At 41.7% G+C, this 27612-nt stretch overlaps 1 protein-coding gene across 5 annotated transcripts; it reads left to right on the top strand.

The window, feature by feature from the left end:
* Eif4b (eukaryotic translation initiation factor 4B) lies at positions 1–27594 on the top strand. Of its 5 annotated transcripts, none has more exons than XM_048363628.1 (15): positions 7–208; positions 9024–9161; positions 11533–11741; positions 11994–12110; positions 14183–14237; positions 14872–15006; positions 17385–17510; positions 17601–17774; positions 20270–20498; positions 21217–21329; positions 23145–23358; positions 24077–24132; positions 24903–25008; positions 25251–25323; positions 25544–27594. In XM_048363628.1, the coding sequence occupies exons 1-15, from the start codon at positions 196–198 to the stop codon at positions 25619–25621; spliced, it is 1836 nt and encodes a 611-aa protein (XP_048219585.1). In that variant the 5' UTR covers positions 7–195; the 3' UTR covers positions 25622–27594. The 5 variants fall into 5 exon arrangements, with proteins under 5 accessions (XP_048219606.1, XP_048219585.1, XP_048219575.1 ...); XM_048363618.1 differs by having other exon boundaries at positions 24900–25008; XM_048363641.1 differs by having other exon boundaries at positions 11–208; positions 21217–21314.
* The last annotated feature ends 18 nt before the right edge of the window (positions 27595–27612 follow it).

Genomic DNA, 27612 nt, shown 5'->3' with positions numbered 1-27612 from the left:
GCGTTGGTCTTCCCGTCGGACGCTGCGCCACCTCCTCGCGCTGCTTTACGAACCTACAGCAGCCGCGCCCCGCCTCCAGTCTCAGGCCTCGGCTCCCCGCCCCCTCCCGGTTTCGCGTCTCCGAGTCCGAAGCGCCCGCTATAATCACGTGATTGCCTCATCCGGGTCCTTTGCGTTCTCTCTCCCTCTCCCAACATGGCGGCCTCAGGTGAGTGAGCGGCCGAGCGCGGCCAAAGACCGGACTCTAAAACCACCCTCTAGGTTGGGTCCACTCATTGCTGGAGTCGGGGAGCGGGTGTCACCGGCTCCTTTCAACCTCGGGGGCTGCGGCAGCCTGGCGACACGGCCATGTTGGGTTTTCGCCTCAGGATGTTTATGGGGGGTGGGGGGGAACGGGAAGGTGCCCTTCCCCTCCCCCACACACCCTTTTCACGCCGTCCGCGCGAGGTTGGAGTAGGCCGTAATGGTGGGCTCCGGCTGGAATTGGAGGCGGCGGCGCAGGGAGACCTCCGGGGCGGGGGGACGGGGGAGCGCGAGGCCTCGTAGAGGAGAGCCCGGCGCCCGCGTGAAGGCGTGGAGGAAGGAAGGAGGAGGCGGTTGGCGCGCGGACGGGCGCACCTTAGCCTGGACCTCCGAGGCACGAGGCCGTTGCGGACGGGCGTGGGGGGCAGGGGCGTGGGGGGGCAGTTAGAACGAGAGCGCGAGTCGGTGGCGGGGCGGGGGAAGGCGGTGCGCGTGCGCGGTCGGAGAGCCGAGGGTAGTGGAGACGGCGCGCCTGGAAAGCATGCGCTGGAGTCCAGATGGGGGCGGGGGAGACTGCGTTTCCGCGCCTGGGTTGCGCTCGGTTACGTCCTTGGACTCTTCGTGCTTTTGTCCTTTGGAGAGTGTGACCCGGTCCCTCCCCGTTATTTCTCTCCACGACCCTGTGGGTCCCGTTTGGAGCTTGGCACTTGACTAGAATTCGTTGAAGGTAGGGAAACCAGCGTGGTTGGCGCCCACGTGTCAGGACAGGAGGCAGAAATGAGCACCTAGATTGCCCTCTAGCCTGTTCCCCCTACTCTTAAATGTAGCTTGTTTGTGTGGAGGAGGGTTTTTTGTTTTGTTTTTTCTTAACTGAGGGCAGACCGTCTGCCAGGTACTATTTTAAGTGTTTCTGGTACTGAGGTGAATTAAGATAAGATCCCTGTTTTACCGGAACGTCCATTCTAGTTGAATTCCTGTAGTTTCCGAGGTTGGGTTTTCTTATACAACTAATAAAACTTAGAAAGTGCTATTAAAATAATGGGTTGCTTTAGTGTGGCTCCAGTGGTATAGAGTTCCTTCTTTTTCAAACTTTGAGAGGATTGTTACTGCCATTACCTTGCCGTTATTCTAGTTTGGGTCATATTGTTTGGTTTTCCTACAACCTGCATTACTGCAATTCGCTAAGAATCGCTGCCTCTGAACACTCATTTAACAGCCAGGACATGTTATTCACGATTACAAGGAAGCACAGAGTTATGGTTGTCATTAGGGAAATGTTGATAACCCAATTGAAGTACATTTGAGCATAGATTTCATTGGGACACTGACCAAGCACTTATGTATATGTTGTCTTATTTGATCCCCTGAGGTAATATAAGGAAATGCTGTGGCCCAACTGGCAAAATTTGCTCAAGGTCATGTTGGCTGGCAGGTAGCAGAACAGTGTCAAAATCTTGGACACTCCAGACTCTTTACCAACTTGGAAGTACCATGGTATCAACCTAAATTTAAGAGTCTGCCCAAAGCTAACTCTATTATGTGAAGTATTTACATGGCCTAGATTTTCTACCTTGATAGTTGAGTCTCATAATTTAATGAAGAGTCCTATTTCCCTTCTCCATAAACTTGTGTAACATTTTGAGAGGTAGAAGACATTATAGTAGTCTATGTCCTTAGTTTTCCCATTTAGTGTAATGCAGAGTGGTTAAGCAGATTTACTGAAGGGTATCCTTTTTTTCTTTCATATTTACTGCCTCCTTGGAATGCTCATTTCCTTTAGTTCAGTTCAGTGAATCTTGATCTTTTTAGCTTCTTCTGGTAATGAACACCAGGTTACATTTCAGTCTGCCCTTGAAGAAATTTTTTTCCTATTAAATTTTATTGACAAGGTGTTGTGCAAAGGGGGTACAGTTACATGATAAGGCAGTGAATACATTTCTTGTGATATCTTACACCCTCATTTTCCTTTTCCTTCCCTAGATCAGGTAGGCATGTATACAATATCCAGTGTACCAAAATCATATTCAGTAACCACATAGGGTACACCACAGGAAATTCACCTAGAACTTTAAAGATAACGTCAACAGTAGAACTCTCCTGTGTCCTTCTCTTGGAGTTGTTTTGCTTATCCTCATAGCTGTTGAGCTATTGTGGTCCACTGATAGGTTTATTCTAGACCTCTTTATGTTTAGTAGTTGTTCAGTTTTAGATACATAATGTAAAGTTGCTGACCCAAATCTTTTTTCTATTTAGATCTTTTGCAATTGCATTGACTTGTATTTTGACAAGTATGACCCAGACATTGGAAATGCTTATTAGGTTTTCTCTGGAAGTAGATGACAGAATTTTGTAAATCTGTTTAGAACACCAAACATCTTTGCAGCCGAATCAGTTCCCAGTGTAACCTGGTGTTGACTTTGAGTGACAGAATGTCTTTGAACTTATATTGAATGAGGGAAACTTGGGTTTCTTTGAGTAGGTCTCATGCTTGTAGTCCTGGCTACTCAGGAGGCTGAGTTCTGAAGGTGTTAGTTCGAAGCCAGCCAGACTCTTTATCTCAATTATTAGCCCCCAAAAAAGCCAAAAGTGGAGCTGTGACTCAAGTGATGGAGTACAAGCCTTGAGCAAATAAGTTCAGGGATAGCGCCTATGTTCTGAGTTCAAAAGTGACACCAAAAAGAAAATGATCTGGGCATATCTGTGGGTCCCAGATATGCATGTGTAATCTCATATAACAAGACCCTGTCTCAGAAAAAAATCCTTGAATTGTTTTTTTTAATAGTATTCTGTGCTCTGCTAAACTACAATACAGTTAAGATAGGACCTCATCATTGTGTCATATAAAGCTAATTTTAATGGCTAGCCTCTAAGAGCAGTATAATTCTTTGCTTTTATAATGTTAATTTATTTATTTTTTTTTTTTTTTTTGGCCAGTCCTGGGGCTTGGACTCGGCCTGAGCACTGTCCCTGGCTTCTTCCCGCTCAAGGCTAGCACTCTGCCACTTGAGCCACAGCGCCGCTTCTGGCCGTTTTCTGTATATGTGGTGCTGGGGAATCGAACCTAGGGCCTCGTGTATCCAAGGCAGGCACTCTTGCCACTAGGCTATATCCCCAGCCCAGTAATGTTAATTTATTAATTTATCAATCACTTATTGGTTTATTTGTTTGCTTTTACCCAGTACCAAAGTTTGAACCTGGTTTAAACTGGTTGAACCAAGGACTTATATTTGCTCAACTTGCTTGCTTGTTCAGTGTACTTAAGACTGAAAGTATGCTATACCTCCAGTCTTGCTCTTTGCTGATTATTTTAAAGATGGGGTCTCCTTGACTTTTTGTCTTCTAACTTTGACTCACTGTCTCCCAGATCTCAATTTCTTAATTTGCCAGGATTATGGTCGTTAACCACCAGTACCCAGAAATACTAGTTTTGATGTTAAAAAGCCTGTTACATCCTTTTTTTTTTTTTTTTCTTGTCAGCTGTGGGGCTTGAACTCTGGGCTTAGGTGCTGTCCCTGAGCTCTTTGTCCCAAGGCTAGCTCTCTACCACTTGCACCACAGCGCCACTTGGAGTTTTCTGGTAGTTTATTTGAGTCTCACGGACTTTCCTGCCCGGGCTGGCTTTGAACTGCAATCCTCAGATCTCAGCCTCCAGAGTAGCTAGGATTACAGGCTAGTGCTTGGCTCCTGTTACCTCTTTGGTTCCAGTTTCTTCATTTGTAAAGTGGATATAGTTTATCTGTTTACCCCTTACCAATAGGGAGTCAAATGTTTGATAAAAATTAACACTTTAAATGCCTTAAAATTGCAAATAATTATGCCTAGGTCTTTTATTTATATAACTTTTGCTTTCTTGTTGGATTAAGATAGTGTTCACTGATTGTTTTCATGCAGTGCTGGCCTTTGTAGTTAAGAAATGGTTTCCAGAGTCCTAGTCTTGGGTGACAAGGCTGAGCCAAGTACTCGAGGCCCTGAGTTCAAGCCCCAGTACAAACATGTAACTTTAAAGTTGTCATGTGTTGTTCACAGATTACCTCTTTTCCAGTCCCACCTGATATATGACACTATGATATATGTTAGTGTGAGAGCAGGATAGTTCAATTCAGGACAAGACTAAAACATACAAAAATTCAATACAGAGTACTGGCAGAGTAAAGCAGTGTTCTAAGTAATGTCAGGTTTTTTTAAAGATGCTTTACTAATAACTAAGGTATAATTCACAATGCATATATGGATGCAGCATATATGAACACAGCTTATTTGTAACTAGATATGTATATGTACAATTATGAGTGCACACTCCAACATCAATTTATTAAGAGTCATATTACCAAGGTCCCATTAATAGGAAATACCTACAGTGGCAAGTTTAACATGAAGAGAGCTCGTTTATGTAAACATGAGAGTTGAAATAGATTTTGTTAGTCCTTAGTATTTGTTCTTTACTAAATTATATACTGCAATAAAGAAGACCTCAATATTGTACTGCATTGAAGCCTATTTTAATCCTCTAAGAAGTATAATTAATTTTTAACATTATGTAGATAGACTCATTTTACTTATATAATGTTGCTTGAAGAAACAGGTGTTAATAACAGCTTTATTCGGGTATAATTCATATACCATAAAATTTACCCTTTTAAAATGTATGATTTAGCAGAACATTTTAGCATGTCTTTCCTCAGGAGACTAAAGCAGAATTATGAAAGCCAGCCATAGTGAGACCCTGTCTTTAAAAAACAAACTTCCTAAATAAATAATGTGTACAGTTAGGTATTTGGGGCAGGGGGTCACTGCTAAGGATAGGAAGAGACCTGGCAGGTGCATTGTAGACACTTTACCATTCAAGAAAATTCAGCCATCATCACTTAATTTGAAAACGTTTTCATCACTCAAAAGGAAGCACCTTATCTCCTTGGTAGTTAACCTATCCTTCTCCCCAACCACCCTTCTCTTTCTTTGTATTTACTTATTCTGAACATTTAGTATAGTTTTATGTAATACATGGTGTTTTGTGACTAGCTGTTTTATCTGTCATCCACATTATAGAATGTCTCAGTACTCCCTTTTTATTGCCAAATAATATTCCATTGTATGAATATACCACTGTGTATTATAAAGCTAATGGTAGGCTTTTGGGTTGTTTGTTCTTTTTAGCTATTACAAATAGTTCTGTTACGAATATTGCTATGCTGTGCTGGAATTTGAGCTCAGGGCCTTTGGTTTTTGTTTTGCTTTCTTACCTTTTAGTTAAGAAAAACATTCAGTGGCTGGAAATGTGGCTTATTGGTAGAGTGCTTGCCTAGCATGCATAAAGCCCTCAGTTTGATTCCTCAGCACCACAAACAGAAAAGGCCAGACGTGATGCTGTGGCTCAAGTGGTAAAGTGCTAGCCTTGAGCAAAAGAAGTTCAGGGACTCCCAAGCCCTGTGCTCAAGCCCTGACTCCCAAGACCCAGGACTGGAGGGAAAAAAAAGAAAAGAAAAACATTCAAAAGGGTTAAAACCTTATTTTAAAGAGTAGAACTTAAGGCTAGCAAGAATCTCAACTTAGGGAATTTATCATTTGCTTCATCTGAATGTTGAGTTCTACACACATTTCCTTTCCTAAATAAAAAGGATGAGAATTCAATACTAGGGCTTCCTTTTCAAGTAAACTTTATTGACTGTACTATTTTTAAGTGACTGTTTAGAATTAAAGTGACAACAACTAGTCTAGGTTTTTGTATAATTCCCAGTATCTTTTCTTAGGTGGCTTTTGTGCTAATATAGAAGTAATAATAGGGAAACATTTCTGGTAATAAAAATAGAGGAAGCATATTTTATACATGCTGTTGTATCTGATAATCTTGAGGTCTCCATTTATTGCAGCCACTTTACAGTGTCTGGAGACAATGAACATTAAACAATATTATAAAGCAGAGAACTCTGTTGAAATATGCAGTGGCCAAGGTGAAGGCATGGAGGATTTAGATAACATCATTTCTTGGTTAGTATCATAAGCAGAATGGTACAGACACTTCATTAGTTTTTTAAAGGCTTTGTTTATCCGTGACCAGAGTCAATGCTGGGACTACACTTAAATAAGAGATTTTATAAATAAATTGTAGTCTTATCTTTCTGGGGGGTTGTATGTGTGCATGCGTGCACAGTATTTTGTGTACATACTGGGACACTGTACCAATAGTATATCCCTGGCTTGAGACAGGTTCTTGCTGTTTAAGAGGCAAGCCTGATATTTTAGATCCTCAGAATTACATGTGTTTGATTTGAAAATAATTTTTAAATGATGTGGTTTATATTAAATTTGTTCTTAAATTCCAAATAACAAAATGTGAGACTTTTGTTTGTCAAAGGGTCAAGAGGTGCTGGGCACTGGTGGCTCATGCCTCGCTACTCAGAAGGCTGACATCTGAGTATCCGTGTCAAAACCAGCCAAGCTAGACAAATCCAAGAGACAGTTAACCAGGGAAAAACAAAAATCGGGATGTGGCTTAAGTGATAAAGCACATCAGCCTTAAGAGAAAGTACAGTACTAAGCACGAGGGCAGAGTCTAGAGGTTAAGGGTTGTGAAACCCTAATGTACAAAAGTTGATTTAAGCCAAATTCAGAGCAAAGGGCAGAACAATTCCAGATTCTGTTGTAAGACCATAATGCTTCAGTCTCATGAAGCTGTGTGTAGCGTACCAAACTGATTACTTTTATTTCCCAATAGTTGAACTTGAGAACAACCTTCTATTAAACAAGCGATGCATCAAGTTTACAGATACATAGTTGTCTCAAGTTGAAAATTAGATGAGAATTAGAAAGTAGAGGACAAATTCACAGTTCTAAAAGCCATGAGGTTGATCTTCATTACAACAGTGCCATTTGCACATGCACACACTGGGCCATCCTGGGCACTCCCTGAAACTTTGTGCTCCAAACTAGTGCTCTACCGTTTCTGACTTTTTGGTGTTAGTTGGCTATGAGTCTCATGGACCTTCCTTTCAGCCTCTTTTATAGCTAGGATCACAGATGTGAGCCACCAGCGCCTAACCTTTATTTATTTTTCCCTTTGTTTATTTTGAGGTAGATTTTTGCTGTGTAGCTTGGGCTGGCTTCAAACATGTGATCCTGTCTGACCAGTGCCAGGATTACAGGTTTGTGCCAATACCCCAGGTCTTTTTTCTTAATCATTTAGTGGCTACTGTTGAAACAGTTCTAGAACCTGTCTTAAATAACGGTTGTACTATCTCAGAAATTTTGAGGAAGCTGGGTTCCTTGCCTGTAAACCTAGCAACTCAGGTAGCTAGGATCTGAGAATCATGATTTGAAGCCATCTCCAGTTAACCAGCAAAATTCTTGATTGGGGGCATGGGTCAAGTGATAGGGAAACTGAGCTCAAGCCCTGGTGCCTGGCACACAGGAAGTTCTGAGGAGAGAGTGCCAGGGTCCTGCCTACTAGATTGGTTAATTGTTAATGTTTTCTTGAGCTTTCCTTTTAATGTCAATATCTTAATGTGTTGTAAAGCAGAGACGAAGATGTGTTTAGGGTTTCTTAATTTTAGCTTAAAAGTCCTGGCTTTTAATTACTCTGCCAACTGACATTTCTAAGATAAGTATTTAACCTCCCAATCTTACCTTTCCTTCTGTATAAATTGGTAACTGATTCCTAATCCCCAAAAGTGCTGTAGAGCTGGCACACTGGTTCACATTTATAATTCTAGCTACTTGGAAGGCAGAAAGTGAAAGAATTATGGTTCAAGACCAGCCCCAGCAAAAAAATTAGCAAGGCCCCATCTCAACCAATAGCTGACATGGTGGTACATGGCCTGGCATTCCCAAATATGTAGAAAGTATAAATAGAAGGATTGTGGTCCAGGGCAAAAATATCATGCTTTATCCCCAGAACAGCAAAATAAGGTAGGGTTAAGGCTAAAGAGTAAGATCCTGAGTTGAAACCTCAGTACCATGTAAAGGCATATATAGAATATAGTGTAAGAATTGTAAAAATCTAGGCTGGGAATATAGCCTAATGGCAAGAGTGCTCACCTCGTACACATGAAGCCCTGGGTTCGATTCCTCAGCACCATATATATAGAAAAGGCCAGACGTGGCTCAAGTGGCAGAGTGCTAGCCTTGAGCAAAAAGAAGCCAGGGACAGTGCTCAGGCCCTGAGTTCAAGTCCCTGGACTGGCAAAAAAAAAAAAAAAGAAGAATTGTAAAAATCTTGGCATCCAAGGAGTCGTGGATATAATAACTGGTCTTAAATAGAAATAGTTTAAAAATATCAAATGGGCTGGACACTGGTGACTTTAATCCAAGCTACTCAGAAGACAGATCTGAAGATCACAGGTCAAGCACCAAAAAAGTTAGGAATGGAGCTCTGGTTCCAATGGTAGAGCACTAATCTTGAGTAAAAATAGCTCAGAGACAGCACCCAGGCCTTGAGTTCAAATCCCAGGACTGGCTCAAAAAGTGAATATATATATATATATATATATGGAAATGAAAAGTTGCCCCTACTAGTCATATTCCCCCCAGATGATACTGGTTTGTTTTTTCACACAATCAGTCCTGCAACTTTTTGAAATGAAATCTTACTGTGTTGTCCAGACTGCCCTTAAATTCAACATCTTTCTGCCTCGGCCTTTGCTTATAATGTTTATATCTGCATGGTATTAATAAATAAATCTAATCCGTTGGTGGGCATTTTTGTTTTTCTTTGCAAGTGTACTTACATTGTAACAACTGTAAATTTTTGAGCATTCACAATCTTCCTCTTGTCTTCCTTAAAACAGCAAAAAAGAAGAATAAGAAGGGGAAGACTATCTCCCTAACAGACTTTCTGGCTGAGGATGGGGGAACTGGTGGAGGAAGCACCTATGCCCCCAAGCCAGTCAACTGGGCTGATGAGACAGACGATCTGGAAGGAGATGGTAATTTTTCTTTGCTCATTGTATATAGAATTCCAGTATCATTGTAAGCTAAGAAAGTTCATTTTGGGGGTTGGGAATATGGCCTAGTGGCAAGAGTGCTTGCCTCATATACATGAAACCCTGGGGTTGATTCCTCAACACCCCATATATAGAAAATGGCCAGCCAAGTAGCACTGAGGCTCAAGTGGTAGAGTGCTAACCTTGAACAAAAAAAAAGCCAGGGACAGTGCTCAGGCCCTGAGTCCAAGGTCCAGGACTGGCAAAAAAAAAAAAAAAAAAAAGTCTTCATTTTGTATAACTTCATGTGTTATAATATTAAGGATTAATCAAGTTCTTTTTAGGTCTGAAATTCTGTATTATCTTCATAAGTGATGTTTCAGTGTAACCTATAAGCTGTATATAGTCAGCTAAGGAATTAATTGGTTCTGGGAGCTGTTAGTATGAAGTTCAGGTTTAAAGGAATGGCTTTTAGGGGAAAGGAATGGGAATAGTAATTATGATAGAAGACATAGATGAGTCATTGGGCAAGGTCAGTGCCTTCAGGAAAGCTGTTTTTGTATCTTGGGTGGTTAGGAGTAAGAATGCAGTATGAATTATTACTTCTTAGGATGGAACTAGAACGGATTGTGTTAAGTAAGGTAAGCCAAGCTCAAAGAGATGAGTGGCGCGTGTTCTCATGTGCAGAAATGAGCTCTAAAACATACTGGGATATAATAAAATTATACAATATTCTAGATATTCACACACAGTGAGTCTAAAAGAGGATACTCTTAGAAGAGAACCACAAAGGTGCAATGCCTAAGTGCCTCTTCATATTTATATAAATAATATACATATTGAAACAAACTCCATTAGGAACGAGATCTCTCCCCCTTTTTTTAGTTTTTATTTTTTGTTTCTGTCTTTGCTTATGTATAGTATATTCAAGTGTACATCTTCAGAAGGTTTGGAGGGAGGGTACAGAACTCAAGTGGAAAGAGGTGTAAACGTGCAGCAGTAGAACTCAATTGGACCCTAATGAAAGTGAACTATACAACTTTGTGGGTAGGGACAGGAAAGACAGACTAGGAGAGAATAAGGGAACAGAAGATACTGGTGGGAAAGGAAATGTAGTCATTGCCTGGCTCTTGTAATTGTAATCCTTCTGTACATCACCTCTATAATAACAGTAAATTAGCAATGAAATATTATGGGCTGAGACTGTGGCTTATTGGTAGAGTGCCTAACATGAATCCCTGTGGGTTCGATTCCTCAGCACCACGTAAACAGAAAAGGCCAGAAGTGGCACTGTGGTTCAGGTGATAGAGTGCTAGCCCTGAGCAAAAGGAAGCCAGGGACAGTGTTCAGGTCCTGAACAGTATTTTTTTTTTCCCCCCCAGTCCTGGGGCTTGGACTCAGGGCCTGAGTACTATCCCTGGCTTCTTTTTGCTCAAGGCTAGCACTCTGCCACTTGAGCCACAGTGCCACTTCGGGCCGTTTTCTGTATATGTGGTGCTGGGGAATTGAACCCAGGGCTTCATGTATATGAGGCAAGCATTCTTGCCACTAGGACATATCCCCAGCCCTGAGCAGTATTTCTTAATAGTATAGGGGCTGGGATGTAGCTCAGTGGCAAAACGCTTGCCTAGCAAGTGCAACGTCCTGGGTTCGATCCCCAGTACCAAAAAAAAAAAAAAAAAGAAAAGACAATAGTATAAAATCCTGCCATCGTTTTTTCTTTTAAATAAGAATTGGAAGAGTACTTTTCATAAAGAGAACAGGATATTTTTATAGGTCAGACCTTTCCTTAACTGTTGACTGAACTGCACATTTATGCGTTTAATTATTTGAACCTAGGATTTTTTTTTCTTTCTTTTTTAACTGGAGTTTGAACCTAGGATTTTTTTTCTTTCTTTTTTAACTGGAGTTTGAACCCAGGAGTCCTGGGAACAAACTCTTAGCTTTTTCACTCAAAGCTAACGCAGTACCCCTTGAACCATAGCTCCATTTCCACCTTTTTGAGCCACCAGTGCCCCACAATAGAGCCTTTTAATGCTAGAATTTTTTTTATTTTTTGCTAGTCTTGGGGCTTGAACTCAGAACCTGGGTGTGCACTATCCCTGAGCTCTTTTTGCTCTTGAGCCACAGTGCCACTTTCAGCTTTTTCTGTTTATGTGGTGCTGAGGAATCAACAACCAAGGGCTTCAGAAGCATGCTAGGTAAGGGCTCTGCTAGTAGTAAGCCAAATTCCCAGCCCAGTGCTAGAAATTTAGCATGTACATACATTCCTCTTGTTTAGTTCATACCTTTTGTGTATAATAGGACAAGTAGTAGTCTTCTGCCTAGGACAGTAGTAAGATCTAATTTTTTTTAATTGTATCTTTTCTCCTAGTTTCAACAGTTTGGCATAGTAATGACGATGATGTCTATAAGGCACCTCCAATTGACCGTTCCATCCTACCCACTGCTCCACGGGCTGCTCGGGAACCCAATATCGACTGGAGCCGTCTTCCCAAATCGCCACCCTACACTGCTTTTCTAGGGAACCTGCCCTATGATGTAACTGAAGAGTCCATTAAGGAATTCTTTAGAGGATTAAATGTAAGTATAAGCATTTTAGGTAATTACAGAATAAGCAGGTGCTTTTAAATGAAAACAAAAATGTTAAAAGGAAGCAAAAATATAAACGAACTGTTTTTTTTTTAATTCATGTGATTCAAAATGTATAATAGGATAAATACTACAGTCTTCAGTCATGTACCTATTGCACCAATGTATATTCTTGAAAAGAATCCATTGACTATACAGTGATCCTTGCATGAACAACCAAACTTTGTTTCTTTAATCCTTCAGATCAGTGCAGTGCGCTTACCACGTGAACCCAGCAATCCTGACAGGTTGAAAGGTTTTGGTTATGCTGAATTTGAGGACATGGAGTCCCTACTCAGTGCCCTGAGTCTCAATGAAGAGGTAAAGAAGTTAAGGGTGGAGGAGAGATAAGGGTAGACACTTACAAATGTTTTTCAGGTTGAATAGTAGTTCAAAGATCCCTGGATTGACAAAGAAAAGCCTAGAATGGCTAAAAGTATTGTTTCAACATTCAATATCTAGCAGCACTTCAGAGAGTATGGTGGTTCCACTAATTCAGGGAAGTGACAGATGGAAAATTAAGGAAGGAAACTGCCACATCCCAGATCTCCAATCAAACCTCACATTAATTCACTCACTATTTTGCCTCACTTTGGAGAGCTTTGTTCATTCAAAGTAATCTGACTTGATAAGGCAAATAGAAAAGTCATGTTAACCAGTTTAATACTCTGCCACTCCCCTAACCCTTGCTTGTAGTATTTAAGGGCATTGCCTCAGGTGTGTATTTGCCTAGCATATGCATTTGCCCAATCATATCCAATTCCCAGCACCACTCAGAAAAAAAACATCTGGCTAATTTTCAGTAGCGTGCAATTTTTTTTTAATCCCAGTTAGCCTAGATTTGTTACAGTTCTTCTTGGAGCTGTTGTTTTTATTTGAGGTGGGGGCCTGTCTTACTCTGTGACTCAGGCTGGGCTAGACCTCCTACCTCAGATTCTTGACTGCTGATACTCAGGAATGCATCATGCCTGGCTTATTGGATTCTCTTTAGATTGTATTAACATTCCATGTAATTATTACTATTTGAAGTTTACTGTGATGCCATTTTACCACATTGGCACTTAATGCCATTTGGCTGTTTTCATTTTGTCAGTCATGGGGCTTGAACCCAGGGCCTGGGCACTGTCTCAGAGCTTTTTCACTCAAAGCGAGTGCTCTATACGACTTTGATCCCACAGTGCCACTTATGGTTTTCTGGCTAATTTGAGGTGTTTTTTACTAAAATTCCTTAATTTTCTTTAGTAGTAGATTCTACTATGAAATGGGAAAGGGAATCCTGGGGGCTGGCAGTGTAGTCAAGTAGCAGAGCACATGTCTTATTGTTCTTATATATCTTACCTCATACATGAGAAGCACAAATAGTATGGTTGAGACCTAGGACAGCCAGACACAAATGTGAGCCCCCATTCAAAAAATAATAATAAAGCACCAAAGGCTAGGGTAGGGACATGGCTCAAGTGGTGGAGTGTACTAGCAACTTCAGGGCTTTGCATTCAAACCCCAGTACCTCAGGGGATAGAGCAGTCTATTTTGTGACATTCAGCTTTGTTGTTTGTTTTATGCCAGTCCTGGGCCTTGAACTCAGGGCCTGAGCACTGTCCCTGACTTCTTTTTTTGCTCAAGGCTAGCACTCTGCCACTTGAGCCACAGCGCCACTTCTGGCCGTTTTCTATATATGTGGTGCTGGGGAATTGAACCCAGGGCTTCATGTATACAAGTCAAGCACTCTTGCCACTAGGCCATGTTCCCAGCCCGACATTCAACTTTGTAAGTAATAATAACTGGCTTTCATATTCAATAAGAAGACCAAAAAGAACAATTTAAGCCAGGCTTAAGGCACTGATGACTCACATCTGTAATCTGGTTACCTACTCAGAGGGAAGTTGAGATCTGGGGATTGAGGTTTAAAACCAGCCTAGTCCATGAGACTTTTTTTGCCTGCCCTCGGGCATGAACCCAAGACCTGGTCTCTGTCCCTGAGCCTCTCTATGCCTATACCCAAGGCTCGTGCTCTATCACTTGAGCCACACCATCACATATAGCTTTTTCTGAGTAGTTTATTGGAGATAAGAGTTTTAGGGTCTTTCCTGCCCAGGCTGGCTTTGAACTGTAGTCTTTATCTCCAATTAATCACCAGAAAATCTGGAGGGTGGAGGTAGAGCCTTAGCCTTGGCACAAAAGAGCTCAGAGACAGCACCCAGGCCCTGAGTTCAAGCCCCACAACCCCCCACCACCACCCCAAAAGACTGACTTAAATGGGAGTTGGCTAGATTATAGTATTCTTTATTTTCCTTTCCCCAGTGCTGCTGCTATGCTATGCTCAGATGTTTCAGGTCACTTATGCTATTAGTGCGTAATAGGTTAAAGATTTGTTAATAGTCCTGTGCTTTCAGTCCCTAGGTAACAGAAGAATTCGGGTAGATGTTGCTGACCAAGCACAAGATAAAGGTGAGAAAAATGATAGAAATTTCATATAAAATCTACTCTGTCCTAGGATAACAAGAGTAGAAGCATCTTTTCCCAGAACACTTTAATGGTGGGTCAACCTGCATCTAGAGTAGCAGATTTTTAACCTGTTTATTCAGCAGGATTTTGGCAATTTTGGGTTGTTTCCCCCCCCCAAAAAAAAATACTGGGGGCTGGGAATATGGCTTAGTGGGTAGAGTGCTTGCCTAGCATGCATGAAGCCCTGGGTTGGATTCTCGGTACCACATAAACAGAAAAGGCCAGAAGTAAGGATGTGGCTCTGGTGGTAGAGTACTAGCCTTGAGCAAAAGAAGCTCAGGGACAGTGCTGAGGCCCTGAGTTCAAGCCCCAGGACTGGCAAAAAAAGGAAGAAAGAAGTACGGAGGGCTACTATAGTCTTTTAATAGGTGAAATCCAGAGGTTGCGCCTATAATGACTTTAAAGAATGAATTCAAATGTTAGTAGTACTGTCAACTTTTGAGAAGCACTGATTGACTACAGTAGAAGGTCAACCTTGCTGTGTTTGGGGCACTTGGACCACTTAATGATGCCTATGAGACTTTTCTATGTACTATATATAAGAAACTGCAAGAAATAACTCTTGTTGAATCTATAGATAGGGATGATCGCTCCTTTGGCCGAGATAGAAATCGGGATTCTGACAAAACAGATACCGACTGGAGAGCCCGTCCTGCTACAGACAGCTTTGATGACTACCCACCTAGAAGAGGTGATGATAGCTTTGGAGACAGTAAGTTCATTTTAGTGAAGTTAATTTCTTCTGTGCTCTTAGGTCTATTTAGTGATAAAGACAAAAGGGTTACTGTAGAGGTTTATATTAACAGATATACAGTGGGGATATAAAAGATGGGGAACATATCCTTTACAAAGTATCTTACTAAATTGCCTAAACTGGCCTCAAACTAGTAGCGGGGAATAGATTTGTACCACTATATCCAGCTTGAAAAATTTTTATTGGGTAAGACACTGATCTGGGGTTCTCAATCCAAAGCCAGCCCAGGCAGGAAAGTCCATAAGACTCTCTCTTATCACTACTAATTAACCACCAGAAGTGGTGCTGTGGCTCAAATTGGTAGAGCACTAGCCTTGAGCAAAAGAGCTCAGGGACAGCGCCTAGGCCAAGAGTTCAAGCCCCACAACCCACCCCAAAAGTTTTTTTTTTAATTGGAGTTTTTACTTAGATTTCTGAGGTTTGAGCTCAGATCCTTGGGTTCATTCAACTGATAAGTCATACCCTAGTTTGTTTGAATTGTTTTTTGGGTTTGTTGGGGGATTTTGGTTGATTGGTTGGTGGTTGGTTTTTTTGGTTGTTTGTTTGTTTTCCCAGAGCTGGGGACCGAACTCAGGGCCTTGTGCTCACGAGACAGATGCTCTTCCACCAAGCTAAATCCCCAGCCCCTGTTGTTTTATTTGAAACAGCATCTCATGAACTTTTTTGCCTGGGCTGACTTTGAATTCGTCTTTCAGATCTCAGCCTTTGAGTAGCTACGATTATAGGCAAGAGCCACCAGTGCCCAGCTTAGGGGAAAAACAAAAACTAGAGGCTGGGAATGTGGTTCAGTTATAGAGTGCTTGCCTAGCATGCATGAAGCCCTGGGTTCAATTCCTCAGTGCCACATAAACAGAAAAGGTCAGAAGTGGCACTGTGGCTCAAGTGGTAGAGTGCTAGCCTTGAACAAAAGAAGCTGAGGGACAGCAGCTGGGCCCTGAGTTCAAGTCCCAGAGCTGGCGCACACACACACACACACACACAACTAATTTTTATAGTATATTCTGAAGGCTACATGGCTACAGAAATAATTACTTATTAATTTTTTTAATAAAAGGCTTTTTTTTCTTTCTATGTGTAGTTGAGTTAGGTATTTAGACCATGTGCCACAAGACAAGTGAATTTAAAACTTACATATAGTGGGCTGGGAATGTGGATTAGTGGCAAAATGCTTGCCTAACATGCATGAAGCTCTGGGTTCAATTCCTCAGTACCACATAAACAAAAAAAGCCAATGTGACTCAAGTGATAGAGTGCTAACATTGAGCAAAAGAAGCTCAGGGACAGTCTCCAGGCCCTGAGTTCAGGCCCCCAGACTGGCAGCCACCAAAAAATATTTGTAAGGCCTTTATGAGAAAATTTTAACTGCTAAAATACAAGAGTCAGTATAATGTGTGCAATGATGAGAATAAAATGTAAAACCTTATGTGTTTTTATGAAAAACTAAAATTTAAAAATAGCACTATAAAATGTTAGTATGTTATTTGTTTTGTTTTGTTTTTTGCCAGTCCTAGGGCTTGGGACTCAGGGCCTGAGCACTGTCCCTGGCTTCTTTTTGCTCAAGGCTAGCACTCTACTACTTGAGCCACAGCGCCACCTCTGGCCGTTTTCTATATATGGTGCTGGGGAATCGAACCCAGGGTTTCATGTATACGAGGCAAGCACTCTTGCCACTAGGCCATAGTCCCAGCCCAATGTTAGTATGTTATAAAAATATAAAGCATATTGTAGATGGGGTTAGTGTGCTTATTCATCTGCAGCACATTACTTTTTTAAAATGTTTACTCAGCCAGGCACTGGCGGCTCATGTCTGAGACCTGAGGATTGCAATTCAAAGCCAGCCCAATCAGCATAGTCATTAAGACTTACCTCCAATTAACTACCCAAAAAAGCCAAAAGTAGAGCTGTGTCCCCAAGTGGTAGTGTGCTAGCCTTGAGCAAAAGACGCTTAGGGATGGAATCATAAACTTGTTGTAATTGTTCCTTTTCTTTGGGGTGTGTTTGAAATGCATTAAATACAAAGAACTGGAAATTCTCAAACTGTATAGTTTTGTGAAACACCTAATAAACTCTTCCTAGTATGTTGCAATGACAGTTTTACTGCTATAATCATTTCAGTGGATATATTTGTACATGTGCTTATCATATCCAGTCCAGCATTTTACTGGTTAATTAGAGATGAAATCGCAGATTTTTCTGCCTAGGCTGGCTTTGTACTTCTACCATCATCTTCCTGGTTTCAACTGCCAGACAGCTAAAATTGAAGGTGTGAGCCATTTGTGTCCTGCTTCATACTACAAAAGAAAAGGGGATGGGGTTACCTGTCTTCTTCTTTCTAGAGTATCGAGATCGTTACGATTCAGACCGCTATCGGGATGGCTATCGGGATGGCCCACGCAGGGATATGGATCGCTATGGGGGCCGGGATCGGTACGATGACCGTGGCAGCAGAGACTATGACAGGGGTAATTAAGAGCATGTAATTCAAAGTACTTTATTCCAGAGCTCCTTTTTTCCTTCCTGTGTAATGACTGCAATCTGGTGTGCATTTGTAGGCTATGATTCCAGGATAGGCAGTGGTAGAAGAGCATTTGGTAGCGGGTACCGTAGGGATGATGACTACAGAGGAGGTGGGGACCGCTATGAAGACCGATACGAGAGACGAGACGATCGCTCATGGGGCTCCAGAGATGATTACTCTCGAGATGACTATAGGCGTGATGATAGAGGTAACCATTTTCTTTTCCTTTTCATGGAGTAGAAACTGGGAAAACTATGGAAAATTTGCAGTTGATTAAGTTCATAGTAACTTCAGTCTGAGACAAAATTTATACATTAGTAAGTTGCAAAGAGCAGAGCCTGGTACAACACTAGATAAGAATGGCATGATGGGAATAAAGTAAAATCTTAATTCTTGTCACTTTATGTGCTTTCATAGCTATGTAAACTTTTCAGTTACATGAAGGTGGAGGGGATTTTAGACATTGTTCTCTTTCATCCCATTATAATAAGTTACACTTAAAACAGGTGACATTAAGCTGAGCCACTCGTGGCTTATTCCTGTAATCCTAACTGTTCAGGAGACTGACATCTGAGGGTTCTGGTTCTGAGCCAGGCCTGGCAGACAAAAACCACAAGACTTCCCTCCAGGTAACCAGCAAAAACAAAGTTGAAAGTTGATGTGTGGCCCAAATAGTACCAGATGGGCAAACAAGACTATCCAGAGCACGAAGCCTTTTGTTAAGACTCCAGTACCATCCTGTCTGAATGGTTTAATTATCTCCACTTGACAAGTGAGAATAGTAGAAGCTCATTTTGTGCAAGTCTTCCTTGGCCTCCTGTCTGTTTTTTCTCTCACACTTTTCCTTACCTAACCCAATAACTGCACACATTTTTTTCTCCTGTTGAACAAACACAAATTGTCTTCTCCCTGTAAGATCTACCTTTCTGATTGTAATCACTACCACTACCTTTATTGGGGCCTCATTTTTATTCTTCCCAGTGGCCCTAGATATCTTTCTTAGAGCAAGCTCTAACTGTCCATTGAGACCTTCCTAGTTTTCTCATACATGCCCCAAAAGATCTCACTTTATCCTTTGCTCTGACATCCAGATTGTTTTTTTGTTTGTTTTTTGCCAGTCCTGGGCTTGGACTCAGGGCCTGAGCACTGTCCCTGGCTTCTCTTTGCTCAAGGCTAACACTCTGCCACTTGAGCCACTTCTGGCCATTTTCTATGTATATGTGGTGCTGGGGAATTGAACCCGGGGATTCATGCATACAAGGCAAGCCCTCTTGCCACAAGGCCATATTCCCAGCCCCTATCCAGACTTGTTTGACTGCAGTTTACTTCCACTTATACTCTGTTGATATTTGTTCATATTTCAAGGCCACTGAAAGTCTTACTTGGAAGCTTTCACTGCTTTACTCAGCAGTTTATATAATAAAAGATATGGTGCCAGGCTTCAATGGCTCACACCTATAATCCTAGCTACTCAGGAGGCTAATATCTGAGGATTGTGGTTCGAAGCCAGCCTAGGCAGGAAAGTCCAGGAGACTTACCTCCAACCACCAGAAAAACCTGAAGTGGAGCTGAAGTGGCTCAAAATGGTAGAAAGTTAGCCTTGAGCAACAAGAGCTCAGGGACAGTGCCGAGGCCCAGAGTTAAAGCCCCAGGACTGGCCAAAAAAAATGTTCTGTACTTCTCAAGTGGTAGAATGCCCAGGCCCTGCGTTCAAGCCCCAGGACTGGGGGAAAAAAGAAAAAAGAATGGAACAAATATTTGGTAGAGCACTGACTGGTCCAACAAGTGTTAGGCTTTGATTTTAAACCCTAGAATCATCCATTCATCCCCATCTCCCAAAAGAAGACTAGAGCTTTCTTTCTTATTTTTGGTCAGTTGTTGGGCCTCTTTGTGTTCAAGGCTAGCATTCTACCACTTGAGCCAGGGCACCACATCTGGTTTTTGAGTGGTTAATTGAAGATAAGACTCCCGCAGAGACTTTTCCTTTTAAATCTATTAAAGATACTCATTTTCCGGACAATAGTCTCCTTTTATTTTTGCCAATCCTGGGGCTGTACCTGGGCTCTATCCCTGAGCTTCTTTGGCACAAAGGTAGTGCTCTACCACTTGAGCCATAGCACCACTTCCAGCTGAGTAGTTTATTGGAGATGAGAGTCTAAATAGACTTTCCTGCCCAGAGTGTCTTCAAACCAGGATCCTCAGATCTCAGCCTCCTGAGTAGCTAGGGTTATAGGCGTGAGCCACCAGTTCCCAGCTCAGACATATTGTTGAGAGAAGATGAGTTTTCCCAGGCTAGGATGTAGCTCAGTGGCAAAGCACTTGCCTAGCAAGTGCAACATCCTGGGTTCAATCCCCAGTACAAAAAAAAAAAAAGAGTTTTGTCCAGTACTTTGTTGTGGATAATTTTTTAGTAGGTTAAAAAAAACCTTTGGTTTGTTTGCCAGTCCTGGGGCTTGGACTCAGTGACTGAGCACTGTCCCTGGCTTCTTTTTGCTCAAGGCTAGCACTTTACCTCTTGAGCAGTAGCACTACTTAAGTTGAGCTTGTATATTATATAAGCTACTCATCTTCTCATGATCTCCCATCCACCTCTGCTGGATTGGCTAGACCACTAACTGAATCCCATATAGCAGTTCATAAGAGCTATGTCTGGGAATCTGCTTTCAGCCATCAGTTTCTGATGATTTGGAAACTATTACTTAGGTCCCCCCCAAAGACCCAAACTGAATTTAAAGCCTCGGAGTACTCCTAAAGAAGATGATTCCTCTGCTAGCACCTCGCAGTCCAGTCGAGCGGCTTCTATCTTTGGAGGGGCAAAGCCTGTTGACACAGCTGCTAGAGAAAGAGAAGTGGAAGAACGGCTACAAAAGGAGCAGGAGAAACTGCAGCGGCAGCTGGACGAACCAAAACTAGAACGGCGGCCCAGGGAGAGGTGAGGTCTCCCCTCTGTGACTTGTGTGCCTCAGTGGAGGCGTTTCAGAAAGTACTGCTACACCAATTCTTCCTTGATGTTTCAAGTTATTTGAGTAGAGTAGAACATTTTCTTTTCTTAATTGGTATATATTCTGGTTCTGTTACTCAATGTTCAGGATACTGCAGGACTCATTACAAAAATATTTATTATTAGAAAGTGACATTGTTTCACTTCATAGTGAATGGAATGAGGAGCTAGGTATTATTATGAATATATAATTGTGTTTGGAGTATAAGATGCCAGTGTTATGTTACATAGGAGAATGTTTTTCATCCCATTAGCTGGCTACTTGGTGACATATTTAGAGCCAAAATATGTCACAGTATCTTCAGTTTACATGTAGTTTGTAAGAAAGATAATATATATGTACACATGAGCCCACAGGTAAAAACAGGTGTGATAAAATATTAATAAGTGATGGTTGTGGTCACCATGGGTCTAAGTATCTCTTGTTTTTATTTAGCATATAGTAGTTCAACAAGGGAAGAGGCCTTTTTGACATTTCCACATGTGAATCTAATGTATTCTAACCAGTCTCACCTCTATCAGCCCTCCCTTTTCTAAAAGCAATTTCAACAGGTTCTTTTAATCTGTTTTACATGCCAACCACCTAGTTCCTTTATGGTAGCTTTAATTGAGCAAAACACTTTTGTTTTTTGTAAAATCTCTTGTGCAGACACCCAAGCTGGCGAAGTGAAGAAACTCAGGAACGAGAACGATCAAGGACAGGAAGTGAATCATCACAGACTGGGACTTCCGCCACATCTGGCAGAAGTAAGTCAGACCAGGGTGGGTATCATGTTATTGCCATTTTCCACAAATTGTCTGTAACCAAAGCATGAAGAAATTTTACAGTATTAATATCAGTCATGAATTCTAAGGTGACATGGATTGATCGGGTGACATATCTCTTGCTCCAAAAAGTGCAGAATGGGCACCAAAATGGGCTTCTATAGCTTATATATAATAGTATGCTACCAGCAAGGTCAGTGGCTCACACTTATAATCCTAAATACCCAGAGGGTGAGACCTGCCTGAGGATCAAGATTCAAAGCCATCCCAGAAAAAAGCCTTATCTCCAGTTAACCACAAAAAAAAAAAAAACCCAGAAATGGAGTTATGTCTTAAGTGATGAATTGCTAGCCTTGAGGAAAAAAATCCTTAAGGACAGTACCCAGGCTTTGAGTTCAAACCCCAGTGTTGGCACCAAAGCATCATCATGACAATACTCAGAGTATACCTACAGACTTCGCCTTTATTTTTTTGTCTTGAGATCTTTGAGTTTTGTTTGTTTGGAACAGTCATGGTTCAAGTGTTCCTATGAAGCCAGGTGCTAGTAGCTCATGCTTATAATCTTAGCTACTCAGGAGGCTGAGACCTGCAGGTTGAGGTTCAAAGTCAGCCTGGGCAGGAAAGTCTGTGAGACTCTTAACTCCAATTGACCATGCTAGCCTTGAGCAAAAATAGCCCAGGAACAGCACCCAGGCCCCTGAGTTCAAGCCCCAGGACTGACCAAAAAAAGAAAAAAATTCCTCTGAGCTTTTCCTAGAGCCAGCCTTTAAAGTACTATAGTTATAGTTATAACAGTTTCTTTCCTTACTAGTTGCCTGGTATTCCCAAACGTGTCTGCTGCTGTAGAGACCTGAATGATTTGATAACACCTCCTTTGCTTTATTGAATGCCAGTGGTTTTTGCTTGTTTGTCTTAAAGATTCAAATTTATACTGAAGCATTTTAAAACATAGCTTTAGCCAGAAGCACTTAGGGAATTTGCCCATATGTTGTCGGAATTTTCTGTAAAAGATTCACATTGGCAGACTCTCGGTAACATGATATAATGTCCTTTTTTTGGTGGTTAAGTAGAAACATGGTATTAGATTGGTTTGCACTTATGTGAAGCTTACACTTAAAATGTAAAGAAATCCTGCAAAACACATATGTGTTTTGGTTCCCACTAATGTACAGATGCAGTTGCATCAGTCCTGTGGTGAGCAGTGGTTTCTGGGGGATTTCATTGTAGCTTCCTCCCTGTGTGTGTGCGCACACCATTCTCCAGGTAAGGCCATTCCTAACATTGACTGCACATTCATGCTGTGGGAAGAGCAGATTATTATCCTTCAAGGTCCTTCAAGTCAATTTTCCTATTTCTCTATATTACTAAACATCTTTCTCAAAAAGATTATTTCTAAACTGCTGGTTTAATGGTGGAAAACAATATAGTAAGCCCACCTTATTTGCAGGTGTAAAGTTTCCCCACATGCATTATTCAGCTTCTGGTACAGAGTCTCAGTCCCGCATTATTGTCACTTGTATGTAATCTGCTACTGCCCTTAATTTTGTGAAAATACACCTCAAAAGGCAATGGTGTCCCAAAAGCAGGGTAAAGGTTAATTTAAGTTACAGTTTTTAGATTTATTGGAATGTGTCAAGTGTTGAGCTGAAGTTGGGCTGCATTACAGGGTAACTCAACATACATAGTATAGTAGCTAACTACATCCTGTTTTCCTTCAGTGGTAGTCTCTATGGATGTATATATCAGAATACCAGGGGTCTGCAGTTAAGTTTTCCCCCTGGTAATTATCACTTTCCCAATTTGACTTCACAGATGCTCGAAGGAGAGAGAGTGAGAAGTCTCTAGAAAATGAAACACTCAATAAAGAGGAAGACTGTCACTCTCCAACTTCTAAGCCTCCTAAACCTGAACAGCCTCTAAAGGTAATGCCAGCCCCTCCACCAAAGGAGAATGCGTGGGTGAAGCGAAGTTTTAACCCTCCTGCTCGATCTCAGAGCTCAGACACAGAACAGCAATCCCCTACAAGGTGAGTTGGCCTGGGGCAGCATCTGCTTAGCCTGGAATCAGAATTGTGATAATGGTGATGGAAAATGCCATGTGCAATATTGGCCTTATATACCACCATCTTACAAGTTATGTCTTTGTCAGACTCTGATCTACTAGAGCTGCTTCACAAGAGCCAGTTTTGTTTCGTTTTGAGGGGGGTGGGGGGTATTTGCTTTTAACATAGTAATTGTGCATGGAGGTTTCATTTTGATGTTTTCATACATACAGTACACTCCTTCATACTCAAAACTCAGCCCCTCCCTACCTCTCATCCCCCTCCCACTCGTGGTTTTCTAGAGTTTTGATGACCAGTGGCCAACACTTTGTTGGTACCTTGAAACTGGCTGTAATGGGAATACATACACCACAAATCTGCAAACACTGTAAAGTCTTGCCGCCTGCCACACATTGTCAGTGTGGCCTTGAGGTTATTTTACTTCTCTTAAGTCTTGGATCTGAAGTCTTCTCACATTTGTAAAAAGGAGTACTGCAACTAAGTTTGCACAGTGATGATGGTGCTAAAGCATATGACACTTGAATGTTGGAATTACTGCTTTTGTTGATCTTCCTGCAGTTAGATATTCCATAATGTTAAGAATGGGGGTTCTTGTTTGTTTTCTATAAAATCTAACTGCATCTGGGAAATGATTTTAAGTTTTCTTCCTGAAACAACTGATGCTATGATTGTTTCCTTCTAGTGGAGGAGGAAAAGTGGCTTCAGCTCAGCCACCTGAGGAAGGGCCAGCAAGGAAAGGTAAGACCATAGAAGGGGAAGTTGGTTGTTGGTTTTTTTTGTTTTGTTTTGTTTTTGCCAGTCCTGGGGCTTGGACTCAGGGCCTGAGCACTGTCCCTGGCTTCTTCCCGCTCAAGGCTAGCACTCTGCCACTTGAGCCACAGCATCCCTTCTGGCCATTTTCTATATATGTGGTGCTGGGGAATTGAACCCAGGGCCTCATGTATACGAGACAAGCACTCTTGCCACTAGGCCATATCCCCAGCCCGGAAGTTGTTTTTTATCTAGTTGAAATTGAATACATGCACCACCATCCCTGAACCCTAAGTACTAGGAAATTTTTATTGGTAGAGCTTACACTGTGTTCTATCTTGACACTTCTTTGACCTACATTTTTCTGCCAGCAGAGGGCAGGAGTGGCCTCTTTAGCACTTGAGGCCATGCCCCTTTCTGGTAGACCCTTTCTTTGAAAGGAAAATAGGAAAATTAGAATAGACTCTGTCCACATTAGAAATGTCACCATTAACAAGGCCAGGGTTACTGCATAATAGCGTATCTTTGTTTCTATTTTTGTTTCTATCTTTGTTTTCTGTTTTGCTTTTTAAGATGGTGTACTCCTGCAGTGGTACTTTTTAATAAGTCACATACTACACGGGCCAAAAGGCTTTCAGGAGGAGACTTGGTTAGAGTAATGTTTAATTTTACTCAATAAATGTGGCAGAGCATTCAGATCTTAGGGAGAGTGATTCTTTGATTTGCCTTTGATTTGCTTTTGTATTTCACTCAAGCAGATGAAAATAAAATAGATGGGATGAGTGTTGGAAAAGGCCAAACTGGGAGCTCTAGCCGTGGTCCAGGAGATGGAGGGAACAAAGACCACTGGAAGGAATCCGATAGGTATGAACAAATTACCTTTGTCTTTCATTTGATGTTAGATGCAAAGGGGTTTGTAACAAGTTCTTAGATCTCCAAGTACTGCCAAGTTACTGTGAACAAACTAAAGCCAGCCATTAAAGACGAGACCACATAACGTGAACTCGGGTGCGCCTATTCAGTGCCTTAGAGTGCCACAGGTGCCCTTACGCAGTAAGAGAGTTCTCTTTCCCAAGGGCGTGATTTTTATGCTTACATCTCTTCAGGAAAGATGGCAAAAAGGATCAAGACTCTAGATCTGCACCTGAGCCAAAGAAACCTGAGGAAAATCCAGCCTCTGTAAGTGTGGGCTTAATTTTATTTCTCTTAGCTATTCGGATTCCCTTCATTTGGGGCTTGCTGAGCAGTTGAAAATAAGTCATGATGTTTCTATGGGCTTTTCCCTGTTGCTCCCTTTCTGTGTACTCCCTGTTTCCCTAGTGTTCACATTCTGTTCCTTGTTTTTTGCTTGTGAGACTCTTACAAAGTTTTCCTCATGTTGTCATCTCGTCTGTTACAGAAGTTCAGTTCTGCAAGCAAGTATGCTGCTCTCTCTGTAGATGGTGAAGATGAAAATGAGGGAGATTACACCGAATAGACCTCTACATCCTGTGCTTTCTCCTAGTCTCTCTCCACCCTGGAACATTCATTCGAGAGCAAATCAAACCTCTATCCAGACAAGACAAAATAAAGCTCACCATCTCCTGGAGACCTTTCTTAACTTTTTTTTAAAAAATGAAATTCTTTTGCATGCTGCTGCAGCCTTTAAAGTATTGAAGTAATGGAGAATCACCAGTGTAGCCAGAGAGACAGACTGTGGCTTTTTGAAGGTGAAGTTGTGGTGCTATCTGATGATACCATGCAGCTGCCTATGTGATTAGTGCCTGGGGGCTCCATTAACAGAAATGGTAGTGCCAGTGGTACATGTCTGGATCAGTTGGGCAGTCGGGGAGGTAGAAGGAAGAGTGAGATGTCTGTCTCCCTTTTAATTCTTATTGTGACATATATGAATTCTCAAAAACATTATCTGAATAAATTTTCCATCTTTGGGAAGGTAGGTTTAGTCTCTCATGTTGTTTTAGTCTCCAGGAGGCTGACAGCCCTTTCTCTTACTTTAACTCTGAGTTACTGGGGTCAGCCTAGGGGAAACTACTTTATTTTCTTACCCCCCAGGGGGGTAGTTGGAAGTGAGTCTACAGGCCACTAGTAAAGAGGACTGCTTGGGGACCAAGATAAATGGGGCAATTGTGGTTTGAAAAACTTTTGAGAGGTGACAGATTATTTTGCACCAGGCACTCGGGGAATGATGTAACCTCCAAAAAAACACATGGATTTTTTTTTTCTTGTGAGTAGGACTTGGGGGTGTGGGAGATCTGTCTTGTGTGGCCTGGTTTTGCCCTTTGAAATGCTGTCCTTTCTAAAAGCTCAAATACATCCATATTTTGAAACCTGGAAGCTTTAGAAATTCAGACTTCATCTCATGTCCATTCTGCTCCTCCAAGAGCATTCTCTAAGCCACACACCTGCTCTCAAAGGCATTTGATATCAGCCACTGAAGCTGTGGCATGAGGAAGCAATTGCTTTTCTAAGCCAGTAGCTTATTGCCTGGCTTATTCCTTTACTACTCCTTCCCCTCTGTCCATGCCTGCCCCTGCTGCTTTGACTCCTTTTACAGATCAGAATACTCTAGAATTGATGGACTTTAGTAAGGAATATGAATGGATAGATGAGGACAGTTGAATCAAGAGCCTTTCTTAGAACCTTGAGGTTTTCATGGTTCTTTTCTTCGCTGAAATTTCACACTGATGCTTGGATTTATAATGTGGCCTAGACCAATGTATAGGGTATTTCGTTTTCTGGGGCTGGTTTTCTTAGCTTCCCTTGAGAAAATAAAAGATAATGGAAAGAACTATTTAACAAGGTCCTGTTTTTTCTTGCTACACAGTAGCTTTGTCTGCTTTGACATGCACCTTTGTAGGGGTCAGTGCAGTAGATGATATCCCTTCCCCAGTGTGAACAGTATTGGTACCTGCAGACAAAATGACACCTTGGTCTCGTTTGCAAGCCGTTAGGTCCTGTCCAGCTATGCCAGGTGTGTTGGTGTGTGCGTGCTGCAGCAGTGGACTCAGAAGATCAATTATCCAGTGGAAAGGGGTACACCAAGTAACCTTAAGAAATTGGCAGGATTGGATTGGCTAGGAGCTAGAAAGTGAGCTTTTAGAGCGAGCCGTGGTTGAATGGGTTTTTTTTAATAAAAATTTTTAAAGAAACATTGGTTGTAGACAATGATGCCCTCTTCATGTCTATTGTCCAAGTAGTTGCATCCAAAAAAGCTGTTTTATCCCACACTCCTACCTTGTTCCCTGTTGAAATAAAACGGGGGTTGATTTATGTCCCGCACCTGAATACCTGTAAAAAATTTGTACAAAAATATCTTCTATGAAAATGATTTGTAATCTGTAGACTTACTACCTGGGAGATGTCTTGAGATGTAAAATCCCATCCTTTGGGTTGTGGGGTTTTTTTTGTTTTGTTTTGTTTTCTCCAAATAAATCTGACCTTTCAAGTTCATTTTAATGCTGAATTTCT

The sequence above is a fragment of the Perognathus longimembris genome, chromosome 1 (genome assembly GCF_023159225.1).
Source record: "Perognathus longimembris pacificus isolate PPM17 chromosome 1, ASM2315922v1, whole genome shotgun sequence".
Taxonomy (NCBI): Eukaryota; Metazoa; Chordata; class Mammalia; order Rodentia; family Heteromyidae; genus Perognathus; species Perognathus longimembris.
This window is presented reverse-complemented; position numbering and strand designations above follow the sequence as displayed.

Coding starts and splice junctions, on each gene's coding strand:
- Eif4b (XM_048363618.1), top strand. Junction 14,238..14,871: donor TGACCAAGCACAAGATAAAG/GTGAGAAAAATG, acceptor TTGAATCTATAG/ATAGGGATGATCGCTCCTTT. Junction 25,324..25,543: donor CTGAGGAAAATCCAGCCTCT/GTAAGTGTGGGC, acceptor CGTCTGTTACAG/AAGTTCAGTTCTGCAAGCAA.